The sequence below is a fragment of the Dermochelys coriacea genome, chromosome 2, assembly GCF_009764565.3.
Source record: "Dermochelys coriacea isolate rDerCor1 chromosome 2, rDerCor1.pri.v4, whole genome shotgun sequence".
NCBI classification, from domain to species: Eukaryota; Metazoa; Chordata; order Testudines; family Dermochelyidae; genus Dermochelys; species Dermochelys coriacea.
Genome location: NC_050069.1, coordinates 268,799,835 through 268,813,440, shown reverse-complemented (window position 1 = coordinate 268,813,440; position 13,606 = coordinate 268,799,835). Strand labels below are relative to the sequence as shown.

Here is a 13,606-nt window from a genome sequence, read left to right as displayed (position 1 = left end):
AAGCGAGTGGCAATAGCCCTGTGGAAGCTTGCAACGCCAGACAGTTACTGGTCAGTCGGGAATCAATTTGGAGTGGGCAAATCTACTGTGGGGGCTGCTGTGATGCAAGTAGCCAACGCAATCAAAGATCTGCTGATATCAAGGGTAGCGACCCTGGGAAATGTGCAGGTCGTAGTGGATGGCTTTGCTGCAATGGGATTCCCTAACTGTGGTGGGGCCATAGACGGAACCCATATCCCTATCTTGGCACCGGAGCACCAAGCCAGCGAGTACATAAACCGCAAGGGGTACTTTTCAATAGTGGTGCAACATCAACGTGGGATTGCCGGGAAAGGTACATGACGCTCGCATCTTCAGGAACTCTGGTCTGTTTCAAAAGCTGCAGGAACGGATTTTATTCCCAGACCAGAAAATAACCGCTGGGGATGTTGAAATGCCTATAGTTATCCTTGGGTACCCAGCCTACCCGTTAATGCCATGGCTCATGAAGCATCCTGTAGAGTAGTCAGGAGCTGTTCAACTACAGGCTGAGCAAGTGCAGAATGGTGGTAGAATGTGCATTTGGACGTTTAAAAGTGCGCTGGCCGAGTTTACTAACTCGGTTAGAACTCAGCGAAACCAATATTCCCACTGTTATTACTGCTTGCTGTGCGCTCCACAATATCTGTGAGAGTAAGAGGGAGACGTTTATGGTGGGGAGGGAGGTTGAGGCAAATCGCCTGGCCCCTGATTACACATAAACAGACATCAGGGCAATTAGAAGAGCACAGGAGGGCGCGGTGTGCATCAGAGAAGCTTTGAAAACCAGTTTCATGCCTGGCCAGGCTACGGTGTGAAAGTTCTGTTTGTTTCTCCTTGATGAAACTTTCCGCACCTTGGTTCACTCTACTTCCCTGTAAGCTATCCACCCTCCCTTCCTCCCTTCGATCACCGCTTGTAGAGTCAATAGTCATTGTTGCTTCACATTCATGCATTCTTTATTTATTCATCACGCAAATAGGGGGATAACCGCCAAGGTAGCCCGGGAGGGGTGGTGGAGGAGGGAAGGACAAAGCCACACAGCATTTTAAAACTTATTGAATGCCAGCCTTCTGTTACTTGGGCAGTCCTCTGGGGTGGAGTAACTGGGTGGCTGGAGGCCCCCCCACCGCGTTCTTGGGCGTCTGGTTGAGGAGGCTATGGAACTTGGGGAGGAGGGCAGTTGGTTACACAGGGGCTGTAGCAGCAGTCTGTGCTCCTGCTGCCTTTCCTGCAGCTCAACCATACACTGGAGCATATTAGTTTGATCCTCCAGCAGCCTCAGCATTGAATCCTGCCTCCTTTCCTCACGCTGCCGCCACCTTTCAGCTTCAGCCCTCTCTTCAGCCCGCCACCTCTCCTCCCGGTCATTTTGTGCTTTCCTGCACTCTGACATTGTCTGCCTCCACGCATTTGTCTGTGCTCTGTCAGTGTGGGAGGACAGCATGAGGTCAGAGAACATTTCATCGCGAGTGCTTTTTTTTCGCCTTCTGATCTTCGCTAGCCTCTGGGAAGGAGAAGATTCTGTGATCCGTGAAACACATGCAGCTGGTGCAGGAAAAAATAAAAAGGGACGGTATTTTAAAAGACACATTTTATAGACCAGTGGATACTCTTTCACAGTAAACCTTGCTGTTAACATTACATACATAGCACATGTGCTTTCATTACAATCGTATTTTGCCTCCCCCCACCGCGTGGCTAGCCCCTCCCCCCTTCCCGTGGCTAATGTTGGGGAACATTTCTGTTCAGCCACAGGCAAACAGCCCACCAGGAACGGGCACCTCTGAATGTCCCCTTAAGAAAAGCACCCTATTTCAACCAGGTGACCATGAATGATATCTCTTTCCTGAGGATAACACAGAGAGATAAAGAACGATGTTGTTTGAACGCCAGCAAACATACACTGCAATGCTTTGATCTACAATGATTCCTGACTACGTGCTACTGGCCTGGAGTAGTAAAGTGTCCACATGGTGGACGGAATAAGGCTGCCCTCCCCAGAAACCTTTTGCAAAGGCTTTGGAAGTACATCCAGGAGAGCCGCAAATGCCAGGGCAAATTAATCATTAAACACGCTTGCTATTAAACCATGTATACTATTTAAAAAGGTACACTCACCAAAGGTCCCTTCTCCGCCTGGTGGGTCCGGGAGGCAGCCTTGGGTGGGTTCGGGGTGTATTGGCTCCAAGTCCAGGGGGAGACACAGTTCCTGGCTGTCGGGAAAACCGCTTTCTCCGCTAGGTTGCTATGAGCTATCTACAGCCTCATCATCATCATCTTCCTCGTTCCCCAAACCTGCTTCCGTGTTGCCTCCATCTCCATTTAAGGAGCCAAACAACACCGTTGGGGTAGTGGTGGCTGAACCCCTAAAATGGCATGCAGCTTACCATAGAAGTGCCATTTTGGGGCTCTGACCCGGAACGGCTGTTTGCCTTTCTGGTTTTCTGGTAGGCTTGCCTCAGCTCCTTAAGTTTCACGCAGTACTGCTTCGGGTCCCTATTACGGCCTCTGTACTTCATGCCCTGGGAGATTTTGACAAATGTTTTGGCATTTCAAAAACTGGAACAGGGTTCTGATAGCACAGATTCCTCTCCCCATACAGCGATCAGATCCCGTACCTCCCGTTCGGTCCATGCTGGAGCTCTTTTGTGATTCTGGGACTCCATCATGGTCCCTGCTGCTGATGAGCTCTGCATGGTTACCTCTGCTGATGAGCTCTGCACTCACCTGCAGCTTGCCACGCTGGCCAAACAGGAAATTGAAATTCAAAAGTTCGTGGGCCTTTTCCTGTCTCCTGGCTAGTGCATCTGAGTTGAGAGTGCTGTCCAGAGCGGTTACAATGGAGCACTCTGGGATAGCTCCCAGAGACCAATACCGTCTAATTGTGTCCACAGTACCCCAAATTCGACCTGGCAAAGCTGATTTCAGCACTAATCCCCTTATCGGGGGTAGAGTAAGGAAATCAATTGTAAGAGCCCTTTAAGCCTAAAAAAAGGGCTTTGTCATGTGGACGGGTGCAGGGTTAAATCGATTTAACGCTGCTAAATTCGACCTCAACTCCTAATGTAGACCAGGGCTGAGAACCATTTGGAAGTGGGCTTTACCTTTTGGCAACCTCTATCTTTCACTGTTTAGCATGTTTGGTTTACAAGGCTAAAAGCAGGTTGAGCTGAGGAGAAAGGCTCCACAGTATGGCAGTCATCTCCAGGAGCGGTGGAAGATTGAGTCTGAAGGCATAGACCTAGTCTGGCATCAAGTGTGAAGGCCTTGTAAAACTAGTGAAAAGGAAGAAAGGTGATGCTTCAGGCGTGGATGGCTTTGTGTATTGTTGGCTGTAGGCAGCTGGATTCCAACAGGAGGAATGAAAAGCTTAGAGCCCAGCTGTGTGTAGAAAGAATGTTTTGGGTACTAGGTTGAGGCCATGTTGTCAGGTAGTGAAAAAGACAATAGCCACTCAGTGCTCTTGTGTTAGTATTTTATTCCCTTGCACGCCACTGGCATCCGATGAAGTGAGCTGTAGCTCACGAAAGCTTATGCTCTAATAAATTTGTTAATCTCTAAGGTGCCACAAGTACTGCTTTTCTTTTTACTCCACTGGTGGGAGCTTAGGAAGGACATCTGCTCAGAATCCAACTTTCAGTATGACAGTTGGATTCAAAGGTGCCCATTACCCTTTTCCTTGGGTGAACAACCTCAGCAGCAGCAGCAAAAGCCAAAGGATCCCAAGCTCTTTCAGTTAGCACCAAAACCCAATGTTTGTGAAAGACACTAGGACAATAGCTAGTCTTCACCTATTGGTAGCATTGATCGGTGGGGCTACAAGGCAGGGTGGGGGGAGCCTTCGGATTGTATCTGGCTTAAAGTCTGGCCACCGCTGATCGTGCTGACCAAACAAAAGACTGTAGAAAGTTCAACCAGCTTTTTTCCTCGGATGCCAATTCCTTGGGCAGTTCTGTCACAGAGGACTGTATCTAAATAGCTATCTGATTACGTCTCTTACTGTATGGACTGACAGGACTCCAGTTAGGAGGTGGTGTCACCATTTACACTATCCAGACTAGCTTGGCTTCAGTATGAACCTCAGGGGATGTTACAGTCTTAGGCTTAAACAAAGTAGCCACATGATCCTCTCTGCATACATTTTAAAAAGTATTATTGTATCTGGCCTCTGGGGAGTAAATCCCTCTTGGGTCAGTTGCCTACAAAACCAGTTTCCAAAATGGATGGGCCCAAACTCTCCCAGTCCTTTAAAGTTTTTTTCATTATGTCGTTAGTTAAGTTGGCCAAATTTGGAAAGTAACTTTTTTGAGGGCTGCATCACTGAGGCATCTGTCAGTTTATATTTCTTGTCATTCAAAAGTATCTTATTCCTCCTTTTATTTAAACAACTTGTATTCTTGTTGCTTATTAGGTGCTGACCTCTTTTCTTTGTACACTAAGTTTGGGAGGTCCCATACTTATTTACAGTACACACATGCTTAGAGTGCACACATACCCTTATGAATATATTTAATGAAGAGAGAGTTACCTATAATCTGTATTCCCACACTGGAGATTCACTCGCCCACTAGTTTGGCAGTCTGTTTTTGAGGTTATAATCTAGGTTTTTGTTGCATCCTTTGGATATGCGCTGGTATTCGTTTTATGATTTACTTCTATAATTTCTAACTATCTTTTATTGGGAGGTCTTGCTTCTCATGCAGTTCAGGAACTGACTGAAAGGGGCTGTGAATAGAGAGAATGCATCGGATGAAGTGAGCTGTAGCTCACGAAAGCTTATGCTCAAATAAATTTGTTAGTCTCTAAGGTGCCACAAGTACGTCTTTCTTTTTATGGTGACGCTTGCTGACTCGTAAGTGGACAGGTATGGCAGCTGGCACTGCCACAGCATCAGAATTCTAGGGAATGCTCTAGGGAATTCTTCCCTGCCCTGTGTTAGAAAGCATGAAAATCTTGCACAGTGGTGGTTTCAAGGAAGGGTCTTCAAGGTGAAGACTTGTATCCAAACTTAGCTGTTCAACAGTTAGTTCTTAGTGGGGAAGATGATCTGGGGCACCAATGTGAGATCCATCGTCAGTATTTGTCTTCCTCTCCACATCTTCATTCTTGTTCTCTCATTCTTCTCTTCTCTGTTCTCATGCACCTTTTCTTTTTCTCATTTTTAGCGCATATTCCCCATGCCTTTATCTTGCTCTTTTCTCTTCCATTACTGTTACACATGGAAGTGCTGCAGAGGGAAACAGGGTAGAATCCTAGTAACTGTTGTTCTGCTGCTCTTCCAAGTGTAACATGCTTTCAGATTTGATGCAGAGGGGAAAATGATTAGGATTAATCAGTTGGTTTTTGCATCCAAGAGTTACTCTACTCAGTTTCCCCTCTGCAGCCAACTGCCTATGAAGTGCCACCAAATTGGAATGCTGTTTCAGCTGTTGGTGCCTAGTTATGTAATACCCAAGCCACAGCCAGTCTGGTAGACTGATAGGGAGGGTCATTGAGAGGACAATGTACGGTCATTGAGAGGACAATTTCAATGAATTGTTAATGATTCTGGCCATCTTTAAATGCCCAGGTTGAGCCCCTTGTTTGGAATGAGATTTTTCACTTTTTCACCCCCCCCCCCCTTTTTTTTCCCTGCTTATATTTCACAATGAGAGGACTGTTTTGGCAATCTGAGAGAGGCTTTTAATTTGCAGATTATTTATTAAACACACACAGAATAGTTGATACTTTGACAACACACACAGAAAGATATGGTCCCTGATTAAAATCTAAATAGACACAAATATAAAATGCTGAGGGGGTGGGTCAGATGATGGCACATAAACCAATTTGATAAAGAAATACACACTAACTTCTTGTGCTTTATATTGATTGCTTAGTTGCAAAGTTCACCAGGAGTAACCAAAAAAAAAAACCCTGCAGGTCTTCAGCTTCACAGTCACCCTGCAGTTTTAAGTATGCATTTTCGGACTTCATGGTCCTTGAACTGAATATCAGGCGCCCCAGCATGCTGTATATATTGAAGGATGGGGGCCAACATGGAGATATTTTAGTAATGGTCAGAAGTTGAAATGACACATACTACGAACCTGTATAGATTTTCAAATGTGTGTGAACTGCCTTCTCTTTCCAGATACCTGGCTTACCGTAACTTCATGATTGATACGTATCGCTTAAACCCTCAGGAGTACTTGACCAGCACTGCCTGCAGAAGGAACCTGACTGGAGATGTATGTGCTGTAATGAGGTAAAATCTTAAATCTTGCAGCCACTACCCTTAGCTGTAACAATACATTTTATCCCAGCAAAGCTGCTTTATTACAAATTATAAGTTATACCTCCTGCATAGTGAGGTAGAAGACTTGAGGCCTAGGCACATCAATTGTTTCTATTAGCAGATCATCTTTTTCCTTTTGTGGTGAACACCACATTTTATAATACCCTTATTTACAGTGAATATAACAGTGAAAGGTAAATACTGTGAGCATGGCTCAGAGACCAGCAAGATATTGCATATTAACTAATACAGTGATATTCAGCTTCTACCATGCGGTTTTTTTAGTATGTTTTCAGAATTTCCAGTATGGCAGCTCACTATGTGGTTGTTTTTTGTTTGGTTGGTTGGTTGTTTTTTTGCCAAGCAAGCATCTTATATCTGTATTATGATAAATACTTTTTTTAAAATAGCGCTTTTTGTACAAAAGATTCCAAAGCATGTTATACTCCATACATACAGCATCACTGATGCACAATCACCCTGAGGCAGATGGCAGAAGCTAAGTGATGCATAGTATGAAAACCATCACAATTCATCCCACTCTTCTCCTCCTCCCCCCCCAATCCTCCAACAAAGTTTTCATATCAGTGGGTTTAGCTTTAGATCTGTTTTCTGAATTGTGTGAAATGGTTCCCCGTTGCCCATAATTGAAATGGTGTGTCCACTCTCATTTTGTTGAATGCAGAGAAGTGGGATTGTCAAGCCTGCATCGAGAATTAATGCAATGTGTTATGTTTCCCTGTCAGTGATAAAGGAGAAGTGTAGGCAGCTATAGGACAGCATTCAACCTGCCTGTGTTTCATTAGCAGCAAACTCATCACAGTTCCACACTTGAACTTTCTCCCTGGTATCTTCTTTCTGCAGCTGCAGATGTGCTTGAGGGTTTGTTTCCTCAGACTTTAATCATATAATGTTGTTCCGTAGAGTGCATGCTTTTCTGGAGCAGTGGGGTCTAGTTAACTACCAAGTGGATCCAGAAAGCCGTCCCATGGCAATGGGCCCTCCTCCTACTCCTCACTTCAATGTGCTTGCTGATACTCCCTCTGGACTTATGCCTCTTCATCTCCGAGCTCCTCAGGTAAATCCTACAGGCGCCACCACCGTGTACATGCGTGCACACTTATTCAGATAGAAATAGTGGTATGTGTATTTGGGAGTGACTTAACATACTCCTACCAGTAATGCATCCGATGAAGTGAGCTGTAGCTCACGAAAGCTTATGCTCCAATAATTTGTTAGTCTCTAAGGTGCCACAAGTACTCCTTTTCTTTTTGCGAATACAGACTAACACGGCTGCTACTCTGAAACCTAACCAGTCTGTATCTGTAGCTATGGTCAGTGCTGTGCGTACCTGAACAGAGTATGTAGCTCATGCATTTCTGGAAGAAAAAAAAAATGCATCCTTCTCTCCACATGCCCTTCAGTCTCAGCAACGTTCTGTTAGTAGTAGATTTTCTATCTCCATCATTCTGTAGAATAATGTTGCACCTACAGTTGCAGCAGTCCAAACCCAAATTCGCTAGTTTTGTGTGTAAATAGGGGTGATTGCTAGTTCAGTGCACACCTGTGTAGATTCATCTTGATGATAATGTTTGTTTTTTTGTTCTTAGGTCCCTGCTGCCCAGCAGATGTTGAGCTTTCCTGAGAAAAACAAAGAAAAGCCTACTGACCTTCAGAACTTTGGACTTCGCACAGACGTTTATTCAAAGAAGACCTTGGCAAAGGTAAAGTTGTTGAGTTTTTTTTCCCTTTGGTTTCTGTTGCGCTTCCTTCCACAAACCTTAGTCATTGCATAATCACATCATCATCATCACAAGGTGGGATGTTGCTGCTCCTCCATCCTTGTCCCATGTGTCTTCCACCTGGACGCCCAACTGGGGTGCTCCCAGCAGCATTGGAGAGATCAGTTATCTCAGGGAAGGGCTTATTTCACTGACCATGATACATTTTTCACAACTGTGGAAGTGGTAGGGCCCTTCTAATAATAGGTATCGCACGCAGCTTGCTGAATGTTTCAAAATAGATTTCATAGGCGCTTGGGAGATAAATCCCGCTAGTCAGTTTTTTTTTTTTAAATAGATTGTTCCATTTCCCTAGTTCAAATGGGACAGTGTTCCTCAGCCTTACAGAACTGGAAGGTCACTTCATCAGCAAAGGGTGGCTCTCTGAGCCAAGTCATGAAGTGATGTTCTGACACACCATCATTGCAGCATGTCCCAAACAGATTTAATGCTGTGACACACCATTGCAATGCAGTGTCAAGACAAAATGCCGTGCTTCTGTGGCCGCCTGCTGCATTTCACACTGTTCTCTCCCCCTGCCCTTCTGGCTGCGTTAGAGAGAAGGTAGTACTCGGGTATCCTAGAAACCCTGGTCCATTTATTCAGTGCTGCCTCATGTCGGGAACTATACAGGTTTTCTCCTCAGATCATCGTTTCACTCGCTCTATTTGAGACCGACTAACTGCTTGGACGTGGATTCCCTAAGAGCAATATGTGTTATCCCAAGAGCACACAGATTGAGGATTCTACGACAGTGTCACACTGTTCTAAAGACTGACATTTTGAGGGTACCTACTACAAATTGGTATTCAACCTATACATATTCAACCCATCCAGATTTCATTGTGTGATTTATTTGCTTATTTTTGATTGACTGGCTGGTGGCTCCTATCCTGCAGCCGGGCTCAGCTGCTAGTCCGGCTGTACAGGACGGGACTCCTCTTCCCTTGCACGGCATCTGGAACTGTGTCAGACCCACCCCAGATTTCTCCCCCAGCTGAAGGAAGCTCTTCCATCCACCCCCCTTCCTGCATCCATCGCTCATCAGCCCAAACCTGGATCCCCCCATACTAAACCCCTCCACACTTGGATCCTGCCTGGGCTAAGCCTGCCTGCCCACATCTGGTGCACCGGCCACAGAGGGGCAAGGCCTGGGGTGTTTTGGAGGAAGGGCCCAGTCCTTGTGCTTTGTCAGGGTTGGGTGCAGCCTCACCACAGAGTCTGTCCTGTGGGGAGCTGCACAGTGGTCTCCCACCTCTGTGCAGCCAGCGGCCTGTACTGCCCAATGCCATGCTAGAGCCTCCACATTTATTTGACAAATAAAATTTGCAGAATTTTAAAATGTTGTGTGCAGAATTTTTATTTTTTTCGGCGCAGAATGCCCTCAGGAGTAACGGTTGTTTTTCAAGCATTCATACCAGCCTATGTAAGAATTTTGAGTGTCTGATGGCTGACACTTTTAATTTGTGCTGCATGGGTTAGTGATCTGTACTCTGTGCAGATATATGGGGAAAGGATAAGTTACTGGCACTAGTTTAGTGTCTTACACAGGACTACGTAACCCCATTAACCTTCCCTCCTTATGAGGGAAGCTTTGACATCTGTGATGGGGTGTTTCTATCAGCTGAAGCTGGTAGTAGGATCCTCTCCAAGAGTTCTGTAGTTTCAAGGAAACTTTTAAGTAATTCCCAAATCAGTTTGGTGTAGATACATTAAACTCAGGAGTGATGTTGTGCTAAATACTCATACTGAGGGTGCAGCAGTTACAGGGAGGGAATGTATATTTTTCAGAGAGCTTGCATTTCCTTATCTGTTATCCTTGGAGATTCTTTTTTCACTCCAGGTATTTTTATCTCTTTTTGAGGATTGTTTTCCTAGAAAGAATCTACAACTTCAGTCTCTCAAACTACACATTACTGTGTCCACCATATACCTCATACAGTCCAACCTGTCTACCATGCAAGTGTTGCCTTAGTTAAACATACTTTCCTATCCTCCTGTGTCTCTTGAAATTCTGAGTGTAATTCTTGCAGACTGGACAGCTGCCTAAGATAGGCAGCCATATGATCAACTACAGCAGAATTGCTTGGAAGAGTGACTAATATGCTGTGATAGTAGATTAAACCACTACAGCTGCTGCTTTTACAAGAAGTTCTTTTGCTCAAAGTAGTGTTCCTGCAAAGATAAGTAATCTATCTTGACTTTTCTTCCTTTATAGAGTAAGGGAGCCAGTGCTGGAAGAGAATGGACCAGAGCAAGAGACACTGTTGCTACTAGAGGTAAGAGCTGATGAAGGAGAATGTTGGATACTGTAGGTAATCCAGAGAAAGGAGGCTTTTGTATATAATATCTAAGGTTAAGATTTTGTCATGGGTAATTTAGTAAAAGTCATGGACAGTCGCAGGCAATAAACAAAAATTCATGGAAGCCTGCAACCTGTCCCTGATTTTACGAAAAATACCTGGTAGGGACTAACAGTCTGAGCCCTGCCATTAAGAGCTGACTACTGGCCACCAAGGCTGAAGTCTACGAAGTCCCGGAGGTCCGTTAAAGTCATGGAATGCATGACTCTGAAACAAAATTATATCCTTAGTAATACGAGATGTAATCTGGTGGTTCTTCCAGTGATTATCCATGTGTGTGCACCACTTGAGGTGCGCATCTGGTCTCGATCTCAAATTTTTACTAGCAATGTCTGTTTAGACCACACCGGTAATGTTGTCAGATCTATTGATTATGTATTAATTATATTGATTACTTAAAAATTCCCAGTTGACACTCTGAGATTTGGTAGGTTCTTGTCCCAAGATCAGGTCCAATGGTATTAGAATTACTGGTCAGTTGGGAACCCTGATGTGCACAGTTGCAATACTCTCACCTAGGAAAAACCCTCTGTATCTAAGACAGTTAGAAAAGTTACAAACACCCCAACCCCGCGAGGTAGATAAAGGTAAATCAGAATGTGCCTCTGAGCATCCATGTACTCTCATCAGCCATTGCAAAAGAACCTGAAGTATTAGTCATTATCTTCCTCATCACTACCAGTGGGCAGAATCCTGGTACTTCCCAAGAGTTACATCTCCCAGTGCACACAGGCTGGGATACAACTTTTATAATGTGTTATGCTGACACATTGTGCCTACTCCCCTTTTCCTTATTTGCATTTCCTCACCCTACTAATGTCGGGTTACCTTCTCCTATAGCACTAGGCCTTTTACCTCAAGCTTATTAGCATATATGTCAATTAGTTACCATGGCACTCTTGTGGTCAGACATCTGCATTAATCCTAACTTAAAATATCCAAGCTGGTATAAGATAGCATGTTGTGATTACCTGTTAGCAGTTTAGTCATTACAGCATTCTGTCTTATGATACCTTATGATCTAGGGTTCCTCCTGGTTAGCTGCTTATGCTGAGGTTTTTGGGCATATGGATTGTTTAACAATGTTGTTGTCTTATTTGCCTTGTAGGCTCATTACATTATTGTTTTAGCTTATACTCATGCCTTACCTAGAAAATACCTGTACCTGTAAACAAAACTGCCCTGACTCCCTTGTGTCCCATACCAAGGGTATAAACAGCAGAGCCAGACCAACTGCCACTCTAGTTCCTCTTTGCTTCCCTAGGCTTGAGATGGAATGCTAGAGTATCTGCATCCCTCAAATCTTTTCTAAGAATTTTGTCATTAGTTTTTAATAGTTACTAGTGCTAGTGTTTATTGCTGTCTGGCAATTTGTTGTATTAGTCATTGTTATCTGGGGGTTTTTGAGAATTTGGTTCTTTGCACCTCCTCTGTTTTCTCCCCTTTAATTTATCAAAACCTTTTTTATTTAGGGATGATGTCTCTTACAAAATCCCATGGTTTGAAGTATCCCACCTCTTGTGAGAGCCTTTCCTTAGAATGACTGACACTCTGGGTCTTTGGTCTGGAGGAATCACATAGGTCAGCAAAGTGTGGAATATGCAAGTACTTCTCTAGGCTAGATGGACAAAAAAGTCCAAGGAAGGCATGTTTAAAAGTGGATCTCTTTTGACCTATTCCATGAGGTTCCATCATATTAGGCCCATTCCACCAGAACTCTGGAGGTTTGAACTCTATCTTAAAAAAAAAAAAAAAACAAAAAAAAAAAAAAAAAAACCGTTATTGACACTTGACAAGCTGCCACCTGGGGTTCCATACATAGCTTGCTAAACCCTGTGCTGTGGCAGAGGCATCCAGAGTGGATGCTTCTTTCAGTAGAACAATCCGTCACACTCTATTTGGGTAAGACTCTAAGCTCCCATCTCCTTATTCAGGTCACTGTTTGGGACTCATTTCAAATAGTCAACATAGGAACAATCATTTGCAGTATCTTACCTGTACAGTAACTAGTGTTCTTTGAAATGTTTAGTCCATATGTGTATTCGACAACCTGCCCTCCTTTCTCTCTGCTTAGAAGTCCTATTACATGCCAGGGCTTTGCGATAGAGGGAGAGCTGGAGTGCTATTTAGTCCAGCTTTACTCTTTGTACTCTTGGCATGAAGGTGTTTGTGGCGCATGCATGGACCAGACATTGCTAGCAAAAATGTCTGATCCTGGCACATGAGCACATGTGCACTTTGAGTGGAATACACAACTGGATAATACATCTTGAATAATTCCAGTTACTGTACAGGTAAGTAATTTCTCTTTGTTGATAAGAACATAAGAATGGCCATATTGAGTCAGACCTAAAGGTCCATCTAGCCCAGTATCCTGTTTTCCGACAGTAGCCAATGCTAGGTACCCTAGAGGGAATTAACAGAATAAGTAATCATCAAGTGATCAATCCCTGTCGCCCATTCCCAGCTTCTGGCAAACAGAGGCTAGGGACATCATCCCTGCCCATCCTGGACCTGTCCTCCATGAATTTATCTGTTTCTTTTTTAATCCTGTTATAGTCTTCGCCATCACAACATCTTCTGGCAAAGTATTTCACAGTTTGACTGTGCATTCTGTGAAGAAATACTTCCTTTTATTTGTTTTAAACCTGCTGACCATTAATTTTATTGAGTGACCCCTAGTTCTTGTGTTATATGAGAGACTAAATAACACTCCTTATTTACTTTCTCCACATGGTCATGATTTTACAGACCTCCATTGTATCCCCCTTTAGTTGACTCTTTTCCAAGGTGAAAAGTCCCTGTCTTATTAATCTCTCCTCATATGGAAGCTGTTCTATACCCCTAATCATTTTGTTGCCCTTCTCTGTGCTTTGTCCAGTTCTAATATGGTCTTTTTTGAGATGGGGCAACCAGAACTGCACGTAGTATTCGAAGTGTGGGTGTACCATAGATTTATATAGAAGCAATATATTTTCTGTCTTATCGGTCCCTTTCTTAATGATTCCCAACATTCTGTTTGCTTTTTTGACTGCCACTGCACATTGAGTGGATGTTTTCAGAGAACTATCCACAATGACTCCAAGATCTTTCTTGAGTGGTAACAGCTAATTCAGACCCTATCATTTTATATGTATAGTTGGAATTATGTTTTCCAGGGTGCA

The 13,606-nt window shown here is 43.9% G+C and overlaps 1 protein-coding gene across 1 annotated transcript in view; it reads left to right on the top strand.

Moving 5' to 3' along the window:
* SMARCC1 (SWI/SNF related, matrix associated, actin dependent regulator of chromatin subfamily c member 1) overlaps window positions 1-13,606 on the top strand; it is a 188,956-nt gene that overhangs the window by 81,944 nt on the left and 93,406 nt on the right. Inside the window, 5 exon segments of the mRNA XM_038389503.2 lie at window positions 6,155-6,268; window positions 7,223-7,376; window positions 7,909-8,022; window positions 10,298-10,330; window positions 10,332-10,358. Coding sequence (XP_038245431.2) covers window positions 6,155-6,268; window positions 7,223-7,376; window positions 7,909-8,022; window positions 10,298-10,330; window positions 10,332-10,358 — 442 coding nt within the window.